At 40.3% G+C, this 24,529-nt stretch overlaps 3 protein-coding genes across 7 annotated transcripts in view; all 3 read left to right on the forward strand.

Annotated features, from left to right (window-relative positions):
- Positions 1 to 1,814: 1,814 nt before the first annotated feature.
- crybb2 (crystallin, beta B2) lies at positions 1,815 to 4,155 on the forward strand. 2 transcript variants are annotated; one of them, XM_034091861.1, is made up of 6 exons: positions 1,815 to 1,836; positions 2,166 to 2,253; positions 2,417 to 2,535; positions 2,865 to 2,997; positions 3,633 to 3,775; positions 3,877 to 4,155. In XM_034091861.1, exons 2-6 carry the CDS (start codon positions 2,191 to 2,193, stop codon positions 4,043 to 4,045), a joined length of 627 nt encoding a protein of 208 aa, XP_033947752.1. In that variant the 5' UTR covers positions 1,815 to 1,836; positions 2,166 to 2,190; the 3' UTR covers positions 4,046 to 4,155. The 2 variants fall into 2 exon arrangements, with proteins under 2 accessions (XP_033947752.1, XP_033947751.1); XM_034091860.1 differs by having other exon boundaries at positions 1,830 to 1,842.
- A 2,360-nt stretch (positions 4,156 to 6,515) lies between these two features.
- ctu1 (cytosolic thiouridylase subunit 1 homolog (S. pombe)) lies at positions 6,516 to 10,076 on the forward strand. Of its 2 annotated transcripts, none has more exons than XM_034091858.2 (3): positions 6,516 to 6,716; positions 7,515 to 8,015; positions 8,898 to 10,076. In XM_034091858.2, the coding sequence occupies exons 2-3, from the start codon at positions 7,520 to 7,522 to the stop codon at positions 9,431 to 9,433; spliced, it is 1,032 nt and encodes a 343-aa protein (XP_033947749.1). In that variant the 5' UTR covers positions 6,516 to 6,716; positions 7,515 to 7,519; the 3' UTR covers positions 9,434 to 10,076. The 2 variants fall into 2 exon arrangements, with proteins under 2 accessions (XP_033947749.1, XP_033947750.1); XM_034091859.2 differs by having other exon boundaries at positions 6,516 to 6,712.
- A 478-nt stretch (positions 10,077 to 10,554) lies between these two features.
- Positions 10,555 to 24,529, forward strand: part of pxnb (paxillin b) — a 30,821-nt gene continuing 16,846 nt past the window's right edge. For all 3 annotated transcript variants that reach the window (XM_034091652.2, XM_034091654.1, XM_034091657.2), the window contains exon 1: positions 10,555 to 10,690. In XM_034091652.2, coding sequence (XP_033947543.1) covers positions 10,678 to 10,690 — 13 coding nt within the window. In that variant the 5' untranslated portion in view covers positions 10,555 to 10,677. The remainder of the gene's footprint in view (positions 10,691 to 24,529) is intronic.

Consider the following 24,529-nt stretch of genomic DNA (forward strand, 5'->3'; position numbering starts at 1 on the left):
ATAAGTTGCAACAAATTGATTTAGCAACCTTAAATACTTTGACAGTACCCTCAAAAAACGGTATGCTATATATATATAAGTATGCACAATGATATTGGCACACAAAGGCTTTAAATGATCTCAGTATACAGTGTATATTCCCACATTTTGGTATCGGCATCAGGACGAAATGAGTGGGAAAATATTGCCATTAAAGATAACAGAATCAATCTATGACATAGAAAGAGTGCAAATCTCCCATTTTGTAATTAGCACATTTTTTAATCATTTTATAATTATTATACATTTTTGTTCAGGCTGTGCAGCAGATTATTACACAATGAGGGTATGTGTGTGTTTTTCTGTGCTTTTGTATGTTTTCTTTTCTCATGCCATCTACCTGCCAGGGACTGCAGATGGAGATGAGCCTCTATGGCTAAATCTGGCACATTGACTCACGTGCTCATGTTAATGAATGTGCATTATCCCTTCTTTAATAAATAAATACAAATATTACATAAGGTAAAACATATTACATTGAGTTTGGGTTTTACATAATCAATGTGTTGATTATTTAATACTCTGTTAATACTTGTTAGATCTGTATGAGTTGCCAACAGACTTGTTTTTGAAAGGCAAGCACAGCTTTAAGAACAAATGGCAACTGAGATCTGTTTTTCCACATGTTTCATGTTTCTCTTTGTACTTCTTCACTTGGGTCAGTGCAAGGTCAGTTTAACACGCCTGGAGCTACACAGGTGGTTATTTCTTTATAAAGAGATGTTATTTTAGACTCACTGCCTGAAGCACCAGCAGATGTGGAGAGAGGGGCTATAGCTCTTTACTTAATTATAATAGTACTCTATTTCTCCATACAAATAGTTGTTTTCTTCGGCCCAGCAGAAGAAAGGTGTATCAATCGTCGATGTTTGTAAGTCTTTATGAAAGGTTTTTATTGTAAAGCATCAGTTTTATGTAATTGCATTGTCCCTATCTAATACAATAAATATCAAAATGATGTTGGACAAATAATTAAAACATTTCATGACTGCAATGAGGCAGTAAAAAACAATCAGATAATTAAATAATACAAAATGAAAATGAAATAAAATATCAAAAAGTATTGTAATAAAATATCAAAAAGATAATGATAAAACAAACATTTTTAAATAAATGGGGCACTAGAATAAATAAAGAGCTCCAGGTAGTAAACAACATATGAAGTCTCATCAAATGTTCAAATGAAATACTGGTAATGCAAAATGATGAATAAATATAAAACTAAAGCAGCTAATTAATCTCGTTTAATGTAATGGACACTAAACTCTGTTACTGCAAACAGGAGAAAGGCAGCATATAGTAAACAGGTTGGTAACAAAAATGCTTTGGAGTTTTTAAACAGCAGAGGCAACACATGTTGACATTAAACCCTTAATAGTGAATTATAAATCAAATAAACCGACTCCTGTGGAAACAGTTAGCATTGTTTTTGGATTGTTATTCAGTCTCTTCAGCACTGTACACAGATTTTGTACAATCATCTCTCTCTCTCCGGCTCTCATTGTAGGTGCGGGACTCTTGGCACTGTTTGTGCTGATTCGTGTGGATATCGAACAATGACTGGCTGCACAAAACGACAACTAATGAAATAACTTTGTGGGGGTGTGACCCCCCGGGGTGGAGGGGGGGGGAGGCTACATGGTCACCCCTCATCTCAGTGCCCTGGGCCTATGGCAGGCCGACCTGCAGCCGGTGTGCACACAGTGGGTACTGTTGGCAGAGTTTCAACCCCTGGGCGTCCCGTATATATTGAGCTCCTCGTGCCATCACAACACACTGGCAAACTGGCACAGACAGGTACTGGTAAGAGCTTCATGTCCGTAGCACTGTATTTCCTCTAAAGTGTATCTGTATTTGTTTTCATTGTAATACTGTGTTTTTATTTGTCATTGCTACAAACTCTTTTCCATGTTGCAGTATTGTAATTTTGTGTGAGAAGAATATGAAGTTACTTTTTGAGGAAGAGTGATGTTCATTTTTGCATGCATTTGAAAGGGTAAATCATTATGAAACTAAATATATGAAAGTGGGTTTAGCAGGAGTTTGACCTACTTGCATTTTAAATGTAAACATTTAGAAATCATGTAGACATCCATGGATAAACTAATTGTATTTTTTTTTTGCAGTTTCACGATTACTGATCTATTCACCATGGCCGCAGATCACCAGAACCCTGCATCCAAGCAGCAGCAGCCAGGCACCAGTGCATTTAAGGTGGGAGGAAATGAGATTACAAAACAATTTACAACTTCCTCCTCGGAGCAAGAACTTCTTGTTCTGGATCATTGCCTCCTCCAAACATAATTGGAAACAGATCTTAAAATTAGAGACCAGAAATTCACAAAAATGCTTCCCCTTTTCTCTCTTTGGTGCACAGCTGGTTATCTATGAACAGGAAAACTTCCAGGGACGCTGCCATGAGCTGACTGGTCCCTGCAACAATGTCCAGGAAGCAGGCGTGGAGAAAGTGGGCTCCATACTGGTGCTGTGTGGACCGTGAGTGTGGCACAAAGACAGACAGAGACTAAAACCTTTTAAAAAACTGTGAACTTATATAGTATATAAATATTTGTGTAATAGTTTCTCAAAAAAAGCACTTTGATAGGGTTAAAAATATCAATTTCTGACATTGCTGAATGGAAAAATATGTTGAAGATTATTCAAATGTTTCTCTGTGAATTGACCTATTGACAAGTCGTCATGCCATGGCAGCTCCAGTGATTTAGGATGATATAAGGGAGTAAAATTACCAGTAATGTAACGACTAAATGTGTTCTTTTGACTGTTTTTCACTCAACCATCTCTCTCTTTCTCCTCACGCACAGATGGGTGGGATACGAGCAGGCCAACTGTAAGGGGGAGCAGTATGTGTATGAGAAGGGGGAGTATCCTCGCTGGGATTCCTGGACCAACAGCAGGCGCAGCGACACCATTCTTGCTTTCCGCCCGATTAAAGTGGTAACAAACATACAAACTAACGTTAAAAAATATATTAGTATATCCGCCAGTTGTCCCACACAGTTTTATTTTATTCCCCATGCTTACTTGAATTCCTGAAGAGGACATGCCTACCAGGTGAACGAAGACTCAAAACACAGAGAAAGTTTGAGATGAATTGAAGGAAACAGGCGCAGCGTTTTAAAAACTGAACAGCAGAACTTTAACAAAACATATTTTTACAAACTCATACAGCTGGTGCATTATAAATCAAGTCCTTCATTTTTGCTGAAACCTTCCTTTTAAAACACTTCTTACCTGCATGCCTGTATTAGAGTGGGTCTGTTTATGCAGAAGTGCTTTAAAGTAAGTTTATAGTGAAAATGCACATTGAGCATACATTATGATCAATAAGACTGATTATACCACACAAGTTTTATGAGCTTTTTCAAACAGATGTTTTGATATGCTTTTGCTGTTAAACAAAACATCTATTTCATCAAGACCTTTCTTTGTTTTTTGACTCTTCATTCACCATGGAGGCCTGCGAGATCAACATTCACAGATTCTAAAATTGATACAAACAGCCAATTTATTGGTGAAGTATTCCTCTAATAAGTTATCCACTTTGTGAATACTTTTCTCCTCGCTTACAGGACAGCCAGGAGCACAAGATTGTCCTTTACGAGAACCCCAGCTTTGCAGGGAAGAAGATAGAAATCATAGATGATGATGTCCCCAGCTTTCACGCACACGGCTACCAGGAGAAGGTCTCCTCTGTCCGGGTGCAGAGTGGCACGTGAGTCCATCGGATACAGATGTTATGTCATACTGAAAATTACCAACTGAATGTCTCTTCTTACCTATAACTCTGATCTATTTTCTCTCTCTGTGCTCCAGTTGGGTGGGATATCAGTATCCAGGCTACAGAGGCTATCAGTACCTGTTTGAGAAGGGGGAGTATAAGGATAGCTCTGAGTTCGGAGCCGAGACCCCTCAGATCCAGTCTGTCCGGCGCGTCAGAGACATGCAGTGGCATCAGAGGGGTGCTTTCAAACCCGTCAACTAAGCTAGTGACTCTTTCCTGTCATTGAACCTGGCTCCCCCCCCCCCCCCCTTTGTCCTTCATTTACACCTTAAAGCATTTTGATATCTATTGCAGCTGTTGCAGTAGTGACGTTCTTTCAAGCAAACTAATAAAACCTTATTGCTTAAATTTGACTGTGTTGTATGATGTATCTATGTGTCTTTGCCAATTAAAGTTACGTTCATTATGGAAGAAGTAGGGAGACCAGGGACAGTTGTAACACAGGTCGGTTATAACACCTTCAATATCTCCAATCACAAACAAGCTAGAGTGATGAAACTCACTCTGCACATGCGCAGTTAGATGGTAAGATCGCTGAGAAAAAAAGGAGCCACGTTTGAATTTTTCACGTAAGATATCAGCAAAAGTGTGTTTCTGAGGTAAAATATTAACTACAATTATATGATGTATTTTTTGGATACTGTCTTGAGTTCAAATGTCTAGGAATCCAAACTAGTATTATTAGAATCACTGTTTTGTAAGCTACAAATATAACTAGCTACATATGGGTCAAGCTAGCAATCAGGCAGGTTCACAGGGGGTGGAAGCAAGACTGGTGGTCCTGGGACGGTTGTAACGGGACGGTTGTAACATGGCACATTTACAATGATGGCTCATTTGCTTGAATGATCAATTGTTCATTCAAGCAAACAGTTGTATTGTTGAATGGTGTGCATTGTCACTGTAAAAATAAACAGAATATAATACTATACAGTAGGCCTAAAGTGTGTGTGTGTGTGTGTGTGTGTGTGTGTGTGTGTGTGTGTGTGTGTGTGTGTGTGTGTGTGTGTGTGTGTGTGTGTGTGTGTGTGTTTACAGTATGCCAAATGTCAGAAGAGGAAGACAGACAGGGGAGTGCCACTTGCTCTGCTGCAGAGGGCCTCAAATGAAGTTGAGAAGGGCAAATCATTCAGGGAAGTGGCAAAGTCCCTGGATATATGCCATGTCCCCCTGTACCGGTTCCATACAAAGAGGCTGAGGTTGGAGAGTCAGGGATCACAAACACCCCGAAGAGTAGGCTACTGGACACCAAAGAAGGTGTTCTCAACAGAGCAGGAGATGCTTTTGAGAGACTACCTGATGGAGGCAGCTGATTTATATTATGGTCTCAGCTCAAAGGAGGCAGGTCTACATAGTTAAGGTAGAAGCACCTCTCAGAAGAGTTTAATCCTTCACAGAGGATGATGCTGTGTGTGTTATCTGTTATCCTGTTCATTGTTCATTGTGTGTTGGAGGATGTGTGAAACCCCATTCAAATCTTGTTGCCTTAGAATTTGACAGCTTTCCCTATTTGTTGTCATGTAGTGTGAAAAAGGTAACCGTTATTAACATGTTACAACCGTGCCTGGCATGTGTTACAACGGTCCCTGTACACAAGGACAGTTGTAACAGTTGAGTTAAAAAAAAAATACATTTTCCAACCTGTACTTATTTAATAAAAACATCTTAAATACATTGTTTCAGTAGCTGACATATTGATAATGTATAATATAGCAAAATGGCTATCCTATTGTAAATGGTTTTTTACTTATTGGGGAAAAACCCAAAAAGTGTTGCAACTGTCCCTGGTCTCCTACTCAGATTGTGTATTTAAGTAAAAGTAGAACTACCAAAGAGCAGGAATGACCGCCCAATTGCAGAATTATATTATTATATATGTTAGGGTATAATTCTGTATACATGATTGCCTTTTGCCCTCTGACGCAGATGCCCAACCTTGGGCAGCCGTTATCTCCCTTAAGGGGGGGCTGCCCTAGCATTTAGTTGTTGTTACCAGTTTATGACCGGGCAATTCTCGGTCAGAGATAGTTATTGTTGTGGGACACCTGGAACACATTCTTCTCGGGGTTGATTATTACACTCAACTAGTTAAAACCTGGAACTACAGGAAGGTTCTTCAGAATTGATTGTGGCATCTTACCGTGTGGTCAAACCGTGGCCCGTGACATGTCCTCCAAATAAACCGTCAGTGTTTGCCATCAAAGCTCCAGCTCTCCTCGTGTCTCTGTTTCCAATTGCTACAGAAGTTTCCCCGACAATATATATTGAATATTATTATTGATGCATTAAAGTGTTATCAAAGCTGGTAAAGGTGGAACTAGTTTTAATTCCTTTGTATACTGCAGGGTAGCTTGTGGATTTACTCCAGGTGTAGCTGATTAAATGTTATATAATTAATCTAAATCTGCAAAGTAGATAAAGGTATAAAATAAATGTAGTGGAGTAAAAGTACACGATTTAGCCTACCTGTGAGTTGAAGTGGAGTAGAAGTACAAAGTAGCAAAACATGGAAATACTCTGGTAAAGTCCCTCAAACTTGTGCTTAAGTATAGTACCTGAACAAATGTAGTTAACTCTTTAACACCTCTGATTATGTCATTAAAATGATCTATAAATGTACCTGGAAACCCATTTTAATTGCAGTTTGTGCACTGGGCAATTCCGACCGCTACGTTGTGCTGAAGGGGCAAACGCAGGTGACGTCACTTCCGGTTTTCCAGCGAAGAAGAGCAAACGACACATGATGAAACAACATGCTACTTTAACTCATAGCCCTGTAATTCTTACGTTGTTTGAGTAAGAAAAGCTGTATTTTTCAAGTACACTTCATCGCTACATTCTCACTTCAGACTTCGGTTAATCGGAAACGTTGGTATGATTATTTTACCTAATGTAAATGTGACTTATAAGCTTTACACGGCTAGCTAGCTAATTTAGACCTGTTCATGTAATCATGTTATGAAACCAGTTAGCTTATAACACCATCTGCTTTAATTATAGGGGTTTTCTGTACTAATTTTTGTTGTATTGTATATCTTATTAAGCTTACAAACTGACAAGTAAACTAGCTATGCTGGTTGCCAAAATACATTACTGTGTAATTGTTCAAAGAGGTTTTATTAATCGTTTTGTTCAACTCTTATATTCGGCATGCCTCAAATACATTGTCCCATAAACCTATGGGACAATGTACAAGTTTCTCAGTGACTTCCTCCCTTTTAAACTAAACTGTATTGTTGTTGTCTGTATTTTATTAACATTTCAGTCAGGAACATTTATATCACAAATCAAGAAAGGAAAATAACAATAAAGCAGAATATGTGCGGTTGCATTTGACAGAACTAAAATAAAAACGTTACTGAAAGTAAACTATATATAATGTAAATTATAAAAGTGCCAACATATTTAGCAGTTCACATCCGGGGCAATGGCTTCTTAATGTTATAACAAAAGCTGATCAACAAACAACGGACACATTTTGTAAACTAAATACAGATTTAACAACAGTGTAAGATTACTTGGATGAAAGCAAAATATATGTATAAGAAAAACGTCCTTGACACTAAAACCTTTGGGTCACTAGAGTTTTGTAAGATTGCACTTTATGTGAGAGATTGAAATATCTGTTTAACTAATTTTGAACATGTTTTACCATAACCTCCTCCCACAGTCAAGATGCCTGTCCTCTGCAGTAGCTGTGGTGACAAGCGTGCTGTGCTGAAACGTCCGAAAACCGGCCACTCGCTGTGCAAGGCGTGTTTCTTCTGGGCCTTCGAGGAAGAGGTGCATCAGACCATCGTGACAGCAAATCTGTTCAAACATGGGGAAATTGTAGGGATTGCTGCCTCGGGTGGAAAGGACTCCACAGTGCTCGCACATGTCATGAAGCTCCTTAATGAGAGATTCAACTACGGCCTTGAACTCATGCTTCTCTCGGTGGACGAGGGTATCTCAGGTTACAGAGATGACTCCTTGGAGACAGTGAAGAGGAATCAGCAACAGTATGAGCTGCCGCTGAAGATTGTGTCGTATGAGGAGCTGTATGGCTGGACTATGGACGCTATAGTGAAGCAGGTGGGACGGAAGAATAACTGCACCTTCTGCGGCGTGTTCAGAAGGCAGGCGCTCGACAGAGGAGCCCTCATGCTGAAAGTGGACAAGATATGTACAGGTAACTCCAAGAACTATTACTTCAGTGTTTCCCACAGTATTTGATTCTATTTGTGGGGGCACCCCCCCACCCCCCCTGGCAAGAAAAGCCAAAGGTCCCTTAACCTATTCGGGTGGCCCACGCATCCACCCCCCCCCCCACATGCAAGTTCATGGCTACTGTAGACAACGTTCTTGTTGCTCTGTGTTGCGTTGTTAATGAGTGAGACACACCGGAGTTGAGGATCTGTGGGGTTTATTCTCCCAAAAATATAATTTACAATTTAGGCATTGTAAAATTACAATGCCTTATTCCAAAGCGACTTACAATGACCAATTACAGGGACATTCTCCCTGGAGTAACTGAGGGCTAAGTGCCTTACTCAAGGGCACACTAGTAGTGGTGTTCCAGGCGGGATTTGAACTCGCAACCTTCCGGTCATCAGCCCACCTCACTATCCATTATTAGACCACCAAAATTATTAAAAAAAAGATTTTTCTATGAGATCCATTTGTGGCGGACGATATTTAATTGTGGCGGCCCACCACAAATAAATCAATGTATGGGAAACACTGTACTTACTGTGAATGCAAGAATTTCCACTTTGAAATGTGACTAAGAAGAGCTAGGACTAAAGATATAATACGTGACATTTCCAAATATATCTATAAACAGCTGGTATATCATTTTTTGAGTTTTGATCTTTATACCAAATGTTTCCACTAGTTTTCAAATCTAGAGACATTTGAATCAAGGCAATATGATTTATTTCGATCTCCTGTTTTGGTGTTATTATATATGCCTTTTTGTGCTGTTTTAAATTAGACCCCTAGTGGCAAAAAAAATGACATAATGTTCTTTTAATGTCAAAGATTAAATATTGTGTTATTGTGTTTATCCCAGGTCACAATGCTGATGACATCGCGGAGACTGTTGTGATGAACGTCTTGCGAGGGGACATAGCTCGTCTGCGCCGCTGCACGGCCATCTCCACATCCAGCGAGGGTGATGGGGTCGTGCCGCGCTGCAAGCCCCTCAAATATGCATATGAGAAAGAAATTGTTCTGTACGCTTACTTTAAGAAGTTGGACTACTTTTCCACTGAATGTATCTACTCCCCCAATGCTTATCGTGGCCATGCGAGGACCTTTCTGAAGGACCTGGAGAGCGTCAGGCCTAGCTCTATAATGGACATCATCCACTCCGGGGAGAACCTGTCTGTGCGGGACGGGGTGAAGATGCCGGTGCAGGGAACCTGCCAACGCTGCGGCTACATCTCCAGCCAGAGTCTGTGCAAATCCTGCGTGCTGCTGGAGGGTCTGAACCGAGGGCTGCCGAAGCTGGGCATCGGCAAACACCACCGCCTGCACGACAAGATCCTCACTCAGCAGCCCTTCACTGAGAAGGAGGAGAGGAAGCTGAAAGCAGTCCACTTCTGACCACAGATAGCAACTGTATTATTAACCAAAGACTGGAGGGATTTTTACTTTTAGAATAAACCATGTTTTTTGTCTTTAACATAAGAGGAAGAATAGAAAGTCAACTGTTTTTCTTTCATTCATCATCCATTTAATATTTATTGAAAGTTATGCATGGTATATTTTGTTATAAGAATGAGCATCTTCACACGACGCACAACCTATTCACAGTTTATAACCAGGGATCATTGAGATACTGTGGAGACACATTTTCCAGTGGTTATAAAGGTGTTAAATTGTTTCATTGCTTTCTGTATTACACACATAACAGGATAATTTGTCTGTAAAGCTTTGTGCCATGTTGAGTTCTTCAGGTCATTTTCATCATGGGGTTATTGGATAGAAGCATCACCTGGATTTCCAAATACTTCATATTTACACACACATGCTAAGTGAGGAGCTGAGACAAGGATGACCAGCTTTGTTGTTTTTGAAGTGAGCTGGTTGTGAATGTTCAACATTAATGAAAGCTCTCACTAATGGCATGTTACATTTCTTTATGCGTTGCTTCTTCTTCACTGATCTCCGGGGAAGAGGTGATGCCCGTTATGGTCTCATTCAAAGGTGTTTTATGAACTATATTTAATAAATGCATTGTCTCATATCTAAGTGTTCCTCCAATTTTTTCTTGATTTGGATTCAGTCATTAATCTCATGAAATCTACGAGTTGATGTCTGGGAGCCAGCAGAAAAACTTCTATCTATCTATGTGATAAGGAAGTACTGTCATAAATGTTGTACAGTAAAAGGTTCCATCTCAAATATTGGGGAATGGAAGTAAAAAGGTGGCAAACATATTTATTAAAATCCTTAGTGAAGTACTCAGACAAAGTCCTCTATTTGAAATTCTACTTATGTAAAAGTACAAATGAAGTACCATGAAAATAAACAAAAAGTAAAAGTGGTCATTCTGCATGCAACATCCCATTTCAGAATCATTGCAATTTGCAACTGTAGCTTGTCTATCTATCCATCCATCCATCTACAGCTTCTGGCCGCTAGGTGTCGCTCATCACTCCACCTCAGTCACAGTGCGCGCTCTCGTAAAGTACACATGCACATATCGCAGCGCGTTCACGAGATCTACCCTGACAAAACTTCCAGTGCAGCGCGTCAGCGGTGAAGTTTGGAGGAAAAATCAGACTTCGTAAACAGTTGAGGAGCTCAAACATAAAACTGACTCAGGCCAAAGCCAGGCAGCCACCATGGACGATTTAGGTAAGTCATTACATTCTTTTTAAAACACTTTTGTTGTTTTTGTTTACAGTCAAGGGTGGACAAGTTGAGGTATGCTGAGATTTAATGTTGAAAAGTCACGTTTCTGGGTCTCTGTGGTAGCCTACAATTGACCATTTTTTGACTTTTCTACAAATCGTAGTAGCGGTTTGACGTCATTAGCCGTTACAACCTCCTCCTTTTAAACTCTACCTCTCTAACGGTTTAGAACGTGAGTAACGTTTCTACGCACATTTAAAAAGACGTTATTTTGCAAGTGCCAGAGGGAGGAGATGTTTGGCTGACATTTTGACACAGAGCTTCAATATTACCTCCTCAACTTTTGCCCCCAGGCTATTCCTTCCAGCTTTGAAGTGGTGGAGTCAACAGGCCTCCCCCTTTTAGACTGCCCAGTGCAGCACACAGTGAGCCAGTCTGATGGGGCTATTGATACTTTACTACAATCCACAGGTGGTAGAAGTAGTAGATTATGTAGGAATTCTCTGTTACAAGTAAAAGTCTTGCATTTAAAAGGTTACTTCAGTAAAAGTACAAAAGTATTGGCCTCAAAATATACCAAAAGTCAAAGAATTCATGCAAATTGGCCCATTTCAGAATAATATATTATATGTTTTGATTATAATTATTGATGTGTTTATCAAAGCTGGTAAAGGTGCAGATATATTGAATTACTTTGTATGCTGCAGGGTAGCTTGTGAATGTTACTCCACGTATAACTAAAGTCTTATTTATTTAAGTTATCTTTGCTCTAGTCTACTACTTTTATCTGACAAGATTTTTTACTTTAAAGAATCAGATCAACAAATATTATCTATCATATTTTATTGTATTTTACGATAAAACTTGACATGAACTAGTGACATGAATTAGCTAGACAACAGTATATTCAGTATAGAAAAACCATTATTGTATCAATTATAAATCAATATCTATTGTTCTGAAACAGGATGCTGAATCAGTACTTCTACTTTATACTTTGACTTCTCTTCAGTATTGCAGTTTCCTTCTACTTTATACTTCTACTCCATTACAAGTTAAGAGTAACTATTGTTGTTTTTAGGCCACTATGTTTATCTTACAGCCCAGACTGAAAGTCATAGTAGTACACAATAACAACAATATAGAATATTACTATAGGTTAGATTGCTTAATAATCTCTCAGAGAATTACAAGCTAAACAACACTACATTTAGAAAAACACTCCTCCTTTTAAATTTAATGTGACAATAATGTAATGATATCATAAATGTATTGTGTGCAAAATACTGTCAACTTTCTGCAGAAGCTGAAACAGTGGTAATAATGATTGTTCCTGACACCGTGCTGATATCGCTTAGATTTTTGCTGCAAGGCAGAATGTAAAATATTGGTGTAACTTTGCCACATCTATGTCCATGCATCACAGACCTTGAATTAGAAGCCGTCATGCTGCACAACCTGCTTTTTTATTTATTTATAATTGTTAATTATATGTAAAGGGACTGACTAGTCCACAAGCAAAAAAGAACTCACTGATTTATTATTACTACAAAAAAGTCAGATAGTTTAGAATGGAAGATCGCCTCTGATCATGTTTGGTTATTTCCCCAAATTGCTTGTAGCTCCGTGCAGTCTATCAGCTCTTTCTATTTTGTGTGCCTCATTTGACCTTTGGCACCAAACCTCTGAACTTCTAATTCTGGTTTTTATACTTTTCACCAGCTGGTCATCTTGCTTGCTATATTTACCATAACAATTCACTACTTATGTCAGGTATTTGCAGGGAATACTCCCATTGTACTCCCAGAGCAGAAAGACAGTAAAGTGGATTTGCTGAATTGTTTAAGTGGAGAGATGATGGGACGTATTTTGAGTTTGGCCCGATCTGAGAATACTTATTAGATGCTCTGGCTGCTATCGGCTACTGAAAGGGCGTATTGTTGTTGGAGAGGGAGCCCGTAGTCTCACTGAAGCAGCGTGAACTGATGGAGGGGCGAGGCTGCTGAGGAATGTGAAACTTCACTGTGTGTCCGTTTCCAAGGCCAAATACTCCCTTGGTCAGGACTCACCTCGTACCAATACTCTCAGACTCATACCAGCACATTTATAGACTTTCTGGTTAGATGCTGGAAGTAAAGTCTGTGATTAACACAAGTCTAAAAGATGTGATTTGTTTTGTTCTACGACATATCAGGAAATGCCCCAATTGGGAATTTCGAACCTTTTTAAGCATCTTAGAAAATGTGGCTAAATAAGATAACAGAGGTTGTCAGGGAAAACAAACGTCATCATGCCAAACATGAGACATTTCCTCTACTTTGACATGAAGCCATGAGACCGTGGGGATTACCTTGCTAATGATTGATGTAAATATTATGAATGTTTGTTTGCTACAAAGGTGATGTTCTGCAAAAATACAAATACAAGAAAAATATCCTTTTATATATCCGGATGGTCTACAAGTGTTCTTTATCCCTACAGACACTTATAGTATATTAAAAACATCTTGAACTTAAGGGCTGGTAGCCTGATGAGGACGGAGCCAGGAAGTACAATTGCTGACTGTTAAGGTTTAAAATGTCTTGTCTACATTATGTGGTAAAGCCCTACCATATCCTCCATACATATGCAATATTAAACCATGTTCAATCTTTGTTAATACTTTCTGACTGTGGTTAACTGCACTTCCAGTAACCCCCCAGCTAACAAGCGCCCCTCCCACACGTCCATGTGTTGAGGCTCATGATGACTGACAAGTCTACATGTTTGGAAACCTGATCAGACTCCACTCTTTCCATCTCCCGTGTATATTGATCTGCCCACGTTGCTTAACACTCGAGGAAGGGAATTCCCTCAGCATGGTGTGAACCCTCCTCCAGTCTGAGTCAGAGTTTTCCACAGGTTTCCTCTCATCAGTCTTTCACAATTCAGACCAGGTGGCAGCCAGGCCGAGCTTCACTGCTCTGGCTGATGTGGCCCTTTTCAAGTTAAGACCACATGTGACACACTGTCCTTTGGTTTGTCCTGCTCCTGTGTTTCATGTTTGTTGGGTTTGAAGCTTATCCCCGCTCTCTGTGAATTCCTCAGGATTGTGTGAGATTCAGGCAGACTGACCTCACTGGGCTGTGGAGGCCCTGCGTCATGTCTGCAGGTTAACAGTGACTGGAGAGGTCATAGGGCTGCTCAATTAATCGTATTTTAATCGCAATTACGATGTTGGCTTGCAACGGTTATGAAAACAACATAATCGAAATAAAACGATTTTTTTTTTTTTCTTTAATTATTATTTATTTAAAAAAATATAATTTTTTGTATTGGTTTTTCAATTGAATTACACTTTAAGTTCTGGGTAATCAACTGTTAAAAACATACTACACATTTTTTTTTCAATAAATTGATGTTTTCAAAGTAAATGGATAATCGTTTTTAATAATAGTGATATCAATTATTGACCCAAATAATCGCGATTATGATTTTTGCCATAAGCCCTAGGTGGTCATAACTGAAGAGGGTTTAGTTGTAAAATATATATTTATTTGATATACTGCCTTGTATTGAATCATACAACAATCATGTCCAACTGGTGTTAACCTTTTCCATTTTGATGTCTGCCGTGTGAGACACTCGGCTCTAATGTGCAGCTTACAATGCTCATGTGACCTACGGGAGATAGCTAGGTAGGCAGAAACACACAGCAGCACCTGCTAAACGTGGCTTATGTAAACACACTGCAGTCTTGTTAGTTTTACTGTCAGTTGATCACCTTGCAAAGGGAGCCCTTATCCTCCAGGCAGGAGTATAAGCTGGCTGTTATAGAGGCAGCATGGTCTTAAATGTTTACAGCATTTGCACAGCATACCGAAAGATCTTAGAAGGTCTGAAGTGCTTTCTGTGTCCTGGTGAGTCGGCGGCAGTAGCAGCAACACAGAGTTAGTGTTACCACAGCAGCTTTCATCACCCAATGAGCGCTGCAAGGTTAGTGCATACCTACTCTAACCAGCGGGCTCGCCTGCTCCGCCAGAGGGAAGCTGCTGACTGTAAATCAGTCTTGTTGCCGAGCTCCACACCCATCCTGTCCTGGGTCTGGGGAAGAGAAGGCCGCATGGCTGACCTCATCGCTTAGGCAACAGACCCTGCCCCACATCCTGAGGAAACAGAGGAGAAAAACAATGAACAGCAGAGTCAGAGCTGGAGGCCAAAGGCTGGTAGAGTGGGCAGCCTTGGGCCTTCAGTGTGTGATCCGGCTGCCAGAACACGGCTTTCTTTACTAAATGCTGATGTAGCACATTGTGGGTTCACTTGCAGCACCCCTCCACTTGCTTCCTCTTTTTACGCTGCTTCCAAGCTTTCCTTTTACCCTGGCCTAGTAACTTGGCTCGAAGAACAATGCAGATTATTTTCCAGTATTATCAGATCTGGGTAATGTAGTAGGAATCTGAGAGTCCCTGCTGGATCTTTCTAGCGTTACTCAAGCTGGGGACACCCCAAGGCATGGACTACAGGGAAGCTCTGAGTTAGTGGGGCAGGGAAGCTCACTTTGGTCAAATAATCTACCTGGGAGAATGAACTGAATAACGAATATATCGAATTGATTATCTCATACTCGAAACCATTTGTCGAGTTAGCTTCCAGTGGTGGATGCGTAGAATTGTTTCTGTGTCGTGTGCAGTGGCGACTGGTCATTAGGGGCAGGTGGGGCACAGCCCCACCTAGTGTCAGCAGCAGAAAGTATTACAAATAATGATTACAACAAAATGCAAAAAATAAATAAAAAATATATTTTAAGATCATGTTTAATCATCTGATTCGTCTGTACATTGCTGTTTTAGTCTGTGTTCTTCTAATTAGTGTATACAGTGTGTGCCTATTGAGCTGTTTAGAGCCATGTGGGACAAAACCCGATCCTGCCCCTGCCTCTGACTGTCTAAGTCAGGGGTCGGCAACAGGCGGACCGCGGTCCGGATCCGGACCCAGACGCCGACCTACACGGACCCGGAGCTATAATCAATACATTAATAAGGGATTATTCGGCACCTCCCGCTTTTTTAACGCTGATTTGGGTGACTTGTGTAATTCGTGGAGAACCGAAGAGTTTTCGTTTTGGGGGTGGGGGGGAGGGAGTCAGTCCGACAGACGGACAATTTCTCACTTCAAAAAAGAAGAAGAAATCTAGACCGCAAAAATAATTAAACAAGCGAGTACCTGTTTTTCCTGGCCAAGGACAGGTTCATGAACACAACACGAAAAGGAGTGCTGAGCACCGGAACGCCGCTCCAGCCCTTAAAATATTGCAATACCCATAAGGAGCCGTACACATGCCGCAGTGTTTGCGTGGCTGTGTCTTTAGTTGTAAACACAGTGGCGATCTGTTGTTATTAGCATCTGGTTAGCTAGCTATGCTAACGAATTTATACAGGTGGAAGAGAGCTCTCTCCTGAGAGGCTCAAATAACCTCAGCTCAGTGAGGTTAAGGCACACCTTGATATGATCATTATAGTTATTAATGAGACTAAATGAAAAACAGGTATAAAATACTATATGACAGCAACAAAAAAGTTGTTAAAAATAACAAGAATAGAGTTTAAAAGGGGAGTGATTTGTAAAATATCCTAAAAGGAAAATATGCTACAGTTCTGTTTCATATGGGTGTTGAGAGATGTATCCATAGATCTCTTAATGTTGCTCTCAAAGTGCACCACATTGATGCATTTAACTTCAATATTTAAACATTACACATATCCACAGTATTTAAGTAATGTTAATTGACAATAAATATTGTTGTTTTTGAATTGTACTTTCTTTATTTGATTGGCAGTCAGTTGTTGATTACATGCAGACGTTGATAAAGGTACAGGTCACTTCAATATATCACACTAATTCATGAAGCAACTTAGACATTTTGATGTTCCGGACCTTTGCATGGGGAGATTTTCTCTAACTGGACCTCGTTGAATTTTACTTGAAGACCCCTGGTCTAAGTGAACGGTGACTGTAAAAACTACACTGCGCCTGCTCAGAATATTTTCCTATTTAATGTGTGTGGCAAAAAAATAATGACCATAGGGGCATTGAGCTGCCATCCCCACCATACGTCATCTCACATAATTCAGAGCTGATTGGCTGTAAGTATGTGTGCCGCGAAAAGTGTGGTGTGTGAAGAGGAGGAGAGAGAGCTGAAGTGAGGCGTCCTAAAACCCGGAAGTAAGCTGCGCATGGCTTCCCTCGACAAAAAAAGCAATGAGATTTCTCCATAGGATTTTAGAAAATAGCTCCAAATAAGATCTGTGGGAAACGTAGCTGTTAGATAAATGCACGTTTTGTTCAGCCGGATAATATCCACATGTCTACCCTACTTTTATAATTTTCGAATCATAAATCTATTGATTAGATTAGATTTATGATAGACTTTTGAAACTACAAGAACATAAGGAGGACTTTTACAAAAAAGTAATAGAGATTTTTGTCCAGAAGGATAGGCAAATGGACTTAATCTTCAAGTCAAGGTAAGACTGCAATTTTATTGAAAATGGGATCTTACTAAGAGAGAACAATTCAACATTTAAATGATAAAATTACATTTTTTGGGTATCCTTTTGTTGAACTGTCCGTTTAAAATTAATTGAAGCTTTTGAAAATAATATTATATTTTGATTTAGGTCAAAATATAATATTTGTAAACCTGAAGAGTCAGTGCCAGTGCCTCACCAGCCATGAACCTCACTGCAGAAGCTATAGGCAAGGCAAGGCAAGTTTATTTAAAAAGCACATTTCAACACAAGGCAATTCAAAGTGCTTTACAAAAAATGAAAGACATTAAGAAAATGGCATTTAAAATCAGTCATTAAAAAGAAAAGCTAATAAAATAAACATTAAAAGAAAAAATACATGGATAAAAGTTACAGTGCAGTCTAAAATATGAATAGTTCAATTAAACATTAAAAGAAAAAGTACATGGATAAAAGTTACAGTGCAGTCTAAGATATGAATAGTTCAATTAAAAGCAGCGACAAAAAGAAAAGTCTTCAGCCTGGATTTAAAAGTAGTAAGAGTTGCAGCGGACCTGCAGGTTTCTGGGAGTTTGTTCCAGATATTTGGAGCATAATAACTGAACGCTGCTTCTCCATGTTTAGTTCTGACTCTGGGGACAGAAAGCTGACCAGTCCCTGAAGACCTGAGATATCTGGATGGTTCATAATTTAGCAGGAGGTCAGAAATGTATTTTGGGCCTAAACCATTCAGTGCTTTATAAACCAGCAGCAGTATTTTGAAATCTATTCTTTGACACACAGGAAGCCAGTGTTAAGACTTCAGAACAGGAGTGATGTGATCCACTTTCTTAGTGTTAGTGAGGACTCGAGCAGCAGTGTTCTGAATCAGCTGCAGCTTCCTAATAGATTTTTTAGTGAGACCTGTGAAGACACCATTGCAGTAGTCGAGTCTACTGAAGATAAAAGCATGGACAAGTTTTTCCAAATCCTGCTGTGACATTAGTCTTTTAATCCTAGATATGTTCTTTAGGTGATAGTAGGCTGATTTAGTAACTGTTTTAATGTGACTGTTGAAACTCAGGTCAGAGTCCATGACTACACCTAGATTTCTGGCTTTATCTGTTGTTTTGAACATTGCAGACAGAAGCTCAGCGCTCACTTTTATACGTTCTGCCTTGGCTCTAAAAACCATTACCTCAGTTTTATCTTTGTTTAATTGGAGAAAGTTCTGACACATCCAGTCATTGATTTGTTCAATGCACTTACTCAGTGTTTGAATTGGAGCATAGTCTCCTGGTGAAATTGTTACGTACATTTGTGTGTCATCTGCATCTATAGACATCTAAGTTTTTTGTGCCCCACCACTTTTGTACATATAAAACGCCACTGGTCGTGTGATCCAAATAATTCCATACCAACTCCAATAAGAGCGTTGGTAAGTCCAAAACTCTAAAGTAATTTAAAATATGGCAGACATTTGTGGAATCATTAAAAACAATCTTAATAATCGCTGTGTTTCTTAAATGATACATTATTGATGTTATTTACTTCAGGCCAAAAGGCCCTAACATTGTGAAGTGACTTCTCAAATGTGAATATTTGCTTGTTCTCTTAGTCTTCGTTGATATTAAACTTAATAGCATTTGGTTGTGGACTGTTGGTTGGCCAAATAAAAAAAGTTTCTACTATTTACTGGCATTTTATCCAGCCAAGAAAATAATGAACATATTAGTTGGTAAGGATACTAATTCATAGTTGTAGCCGTATGCTGAGTGGGCAGTGTAGACACATTCATCCATCAGGTCTTTGCTTTCTAATGTTCTGCACTTCTATAGAATGATTTTGGAGCATGTCTTGTGTGTTGGGTGTTTTCATTCAGTATTAGAGACAAGATGGCCTTTCGTTGAGGGTCTTCCTCACCCTCTCTAATGGCACAAAAGCCTTCTGAGTTCTCGCTGACATACGGTCGTCACACATGCGTGGCGATGAATGTGTCCTCAGTGACTGGGTGCTACATCAGTCTTTAGACTTTCCCCTGTCATCTGATTTACTGGGCTGTGGGGAAGTGCTTTTATTTTGAGTCCAGCGTTCTCTCTAGAAGCGTGTCATCTTTCAGTTAAAGGGTTGCTTGGCAGAGTATTTTTAGGTGTGTTTATTTTGAAGTAATCACCCTAAGATGCTTCTGTCTTTCTTTCGGATGGTTTGCCATTACACCGCATTACACTCATCCTTTGTCTGGGTGGGACTGTGTGTCACTTCATTGTGGATCGCCGTAAAGTAAGTAACACAAGTTGATTGTGGTTAGTTTACATGTTGGAGTATGGAGTATTACATCATGGATATCCTCACATGAGGGAGTTGAAAAAGCTATCATGATAGAGAATTGAATAATAGAGCAGGGGGTGAGTATTACAGGAATTATTTTCCTGTCCTAACAGACGTAGCTTTTTCAATATGGGTACTTTATTTATTCAAGGAGAACTTGTGACGATGTATGATTTACCTTATTTAGTGAGTTTATTTTCTACTAAAAAGGATGTTCACACAAAAAAAGTCCTACTTAACCGAAGATAACCTGATTCAATTAGGAAAATCATAAATGCAATTAATTTGGCCAGAATTATCGTAACATGAACATTTACACAATGTCCCATGTCTAGTGCGTCCAACAGGTGGCCATCTCGAAGCCTTAACATTTCAATATTTCTCTTGGTCTGTTTGCTGTTTGTCCATATTCTCTCAGTTTGTTCTGTCCCTGGTCTCTTTCTACCCAGCCTCCCCTGCCTGTCTCACTGGTATCTCCCCCTCCTCCTGGCCCCTGTCTGTCTTGTTTGATATAAATATCGCGTCGGGCTGGCCTGGTGGGGTAGGGTTTCGTTGAGGGGCTCTGGCCAGTTCTGCTCTTTTGCTCCCTGGCTATAAACAGGTGAGCTGTGGACCCTGGAGGCCCATCATCATTGCCCACATGTTAATAGAAAAGATTAGCCAGCACTGCTCCCCCCGCGCCCCCCACCTCTCCTAGCCAGCCTGCATTGTACTCCACACTGTGGGAAATGGGCAGTAAAAACATTGACATCTCCCTTACCCTGGAATTCAAAGCACGCTGTAGTTAGCGATTCTGGTCCTGTAATTGTCAACATATTATTTTCATTTTCTGACAGATGGTGTTTGGTGTTTGAGCACATCCCGCAGGCTCCTTCAGTATTAAAGGAATCTGTTCTGATGTGTAGAATTTATTACAGACCATTGTTTCCAGGTTTATGCCTTTTTCCTGGATTAGAGCAAATGTATGTATGCAGCCTTCCCAGAGCCACCTTCCCTGTGTCCCTGCCCGATTGCTTTTCCCCCTCAGAAGCGGACAGAGGAATGTGTGGAATTCCCCATGCACCTTCGCTCCCATCTGATAAACACTGCAGGACTGTGGCAGGGCCTTGGGTGGGTGGGGGGGCGTGCATAAGCAGGACTGTACATGTACCCACTGCCACAAGAATGTGTACATATCCACATAGCTTGAGTTGTTTGTTGAGCGTAATGAAGACTATACCACAGTGTGACCGCAGATGGTTCCCCTGACAGAGTGAGCTACTGTGCTATTGTTTGACAGACGTCTCATGAATCCATCTTGTATTATTAGTACCCAATCATATATTTTTTTGTTGACTGTTTTATTCCTCCACACCTTGTACACAAGGAACTATTGAGTCAGGATGCTGTTGGAGCAGAATTGGACTTTGTCCATTGTGGCTCCTACCCCCCCTGTCTGAAATGGAAAAGATTAGCCTGTGACTTGGCTTACCGTGCTCGTTTGCATTCTTAATGATTCTAGCTCTGCCTGGACCAAACGTATCCAGGACTGACTAAGACTTGTAGTCCGTCCTCATGTCATGCGCAATGCTGCCCCCCTCAGGGGAAACGATGGAGGCAAGACAATTTCAGGAGCAACTTCAACCTTTATCCTTCTATGTCCTGCATTCATTAGTGTGTGCGTGCGTGTGCATGCGCGCTGCGTCAAAAACTAAAAAAGGATGTGAGCTGTAAATTTGGGATTTATAAATATTTCTTCCTGATGCTAAATTTAAAAGTGTGGCTGGCAGGTCTTCTCTAACTCGTTTTAATCTTTCCTTATCCTGATATAGAAATGGCAGAATTGAGTATGGTGCAACCCCCAATGATGGATACAGTAAGCTTCATCCATATTAGGGCCACAACTAACATTAATAATACTAATGCTTAATCTACTGATTTGACTAACACATTATCACAATTATGTGAAGCCCATGTGACACCTTCAGATGACTGTTTGTCCTACTATCAGTGTAAAACCCAAAGATATTTAGTTTATAAGCAGCACATGCTATAGCCGGAACAGGAGAATGCTCGCTTGACATTTTTTATTTTATTATTTCATTTTATTTAGTTCATTATTGATATGACTTACGCGATACATTTTCTGTTCAGCATCTGATCGATTCAATTATTGATTGTTTCAGCTCTAATACATATATCTTCTTCAAAGCCCCTGTGTAGGGCAACTCTTGATCCCCATTTAAGTCACGTTCACTGACAATGAAGGGCTGAACAACACATATACACCACACATGTCACTGCGAATGTCCAATTATTCTACAAACAAAAACACAATATATCTACCCGAAGCGGTATTGGAACACACTGTAGCTCTTTGTCTTCCAGCATGAATGAATAGGCATACTGCATTAGACATTATCGTTTAAACAATGCATCTAGCTGTGCATGAACATGACGTATATGTGTAGTATCAGCAGGTGGGAGAAGGGAGCAGATAGACCTTTTATAGTACAAGTTCCAAAGTCTCCAAGTATTTTGGATGGCTTCCGGCAGTACGGCTGTCCTCTCTGTCAAGGCCATGAAAGACCTTCTAGGAATCCATTGCCATAATTAGTCTTTCCTGATCCTTTTTTTATTTTTCATTTGACAGCCTTTAAGATCTTTTATGCTACACGAGAAAATCTAAATCCTACACTGTGTTTTATATGACTGACCTTTGACCTATAACCAGTTGTGGTATCTTTTCTATGCGGGGTCTTTGTTTTACGAGCGACAAAGTCAACTTCAGTGAGACCTTGTTCAGCATGTCAGCACCAGGTGCAGATTATTTTGAGCTTGTCATGATATTTCAGCACATTTGCACAGACGGGGCAACTCGCTGAGCTTACCGCTTTAAATAGGCGTGTGTGCTCCCATGTGGTTTATGTCAAACTTCATGACTTAAACATTTAGCTTCACGGTCAGGGTCTCGTTTTGCAGACTGTTGACTTGGATGAAGAGTGGTAGGAGAGACTATTGAGAGTCTCCAGTTTATCACACTTTACTTGTAACCTTATCCCAGCTCATCTGATTTGAACATATATTAGGTTGCAATTGTTTCCATTTGGAGCCAATTTAACACAAGACATAAGTCTAACTTAATATAAAGTTACAATCCTGCTGGCCCTATTTATTTATAAATGCATATTTGAGGGTGAGAGTTATTTTATCCGGCAGTTTTTCAGTGTTTATAATAGGGATGCACGATATTGGGTTTTTGAAACCGATACCTTCCTGCTTCTCAAGACCGATACCGATAACCGATAATAAAAAAAGATTTACGCCACTAATTATTTGAACGCGATTAACGCATGTGTATTTTTTTTCCTTGGCCGCCCTGTAGTTTCAGAGCGCATCGAGTTTAAAATACCATCTACAAGCTGATGCTGACAGCCCCGCTCCTGCCGCCCGCTTGTGGCAGACCACACTTCCACGCTCACCGGCAGGCACCGACTGGCCATCGGGAGGACCGGGAGGGTGTGTGTATGTGTGGCCCGAGAGAGAGAGACCTTACGTGCATTGTTGTTGTTAGCATCTGGTGCTAGCTAGCTGCGCTAACGGATATAAGGAGCTGTTTAAATGAAAACAGAGGAGCGACATTTCGCCACAACTGCGCCGAGCACTTGACTTTATGCAGGAAGCCAGACAGCGGGACATTATACGAACAGTCAGCACGGATAGTGCAACATGATTGCAGCTTCCAGGCAGCTCCGGTTCGAGCATATGCCTTGAGTTGCACATAGCTCCAGCGCGCGCACGCACACACACACACACACACACACACACACACACACACACACACACACACACACACACACACACACACACACACACACACACACACACACACACACACACACACACACACACACACACACTGTATTGTATTATTGTCTTCGTACGCTTTTAACACACGATGTAGCGATGGCGATGTTTCAGGTGACTGATCAGGTTCGAAGTATTAGGGAGCGCTGGATTTGTGAAGAACTACCCTCTTCCTAAACCACTAATACCACAGTACTGGCAAAACGGGAGGAGCCGAGTGAAAAACAAGCGCTCCTCATCCCAATCCACCCACACCGCAGTATTTTTTCTTTTTTTTGTACCCAAAAAATATATTGTATATTATTGCTATTAATACTGGTATCGGGTTTATCGGGATGACGTCATAATTCCTAATATCGGACCGATAATTATCGGGCCGATAATTATCGTGCATCCCTAGTTTATAAGAGGTGCACTTTGAAGATACCAAAAATATAAAACCTGGAAATAAGTTTGCGTAATTGCACCTTTTGGTTAGATGCCTGAAATAAGGTCTTTGGTCAACACAATATTGTCAGCTTTGTTCTACAACATAACAGATGTTGGTAAATGAATATCCCACATGTGAATTTTCAAGCAAAGTGGCTAAATGAGATGACGTTACACACCGAATGCCAGTCCCCCTTAAGCCTGCTGTGGTTAACATCGCGCCACAGTAGTATTATCTTTATAACCTACGCTGAATTAATAAAAACTATTTCAATATTGTTGAAGTTTGTTTGCCACAGAGTTTATTCTCTGCAACTGTCCAATATCAAATGAAAAAATCCCATTGGGTTATCTAGCACAGGCGCTAAGCTAACTCCTCGGTTGGCCTACAACAATACGTCATCCCTGCAGCACTCTTAATGTACTGTCACCCAATTTTGGCTCTGAAACCACTCCCCCCGGACCCAGTAGACTGGCAACATGCTGTCACACTGTTTCTCACACCATCTTTGTCTGTGCTGCTGTCTGCTTCACACACACACACACACACACACACACACACACACACACACACACACACACACACACACACACACACACACACACACACACACACACACACACACACACACACACACACATATATATATATATATATATATATATATATATATATATATATATATATACACACATTCTGTTTGAAAGATATTACAGATACGAAGCAATAATGTGAGTACAAAACATAGCTTTA

Source organism: Pseudochaenichthys georgianus, chromosome 9 (assembly GCF_902827115.2).
Source record: "Pseudochaenichthys georgianus chromosome 9, fPseGeo1.2, whole genome shotgun sequence".
NCBI lineage: Eukaryota > Metazoa > Chordata > Actinopteri > Perciformes > Channichthyidae > Pseudochaenichthys > Pseudochaenichthys georgianus.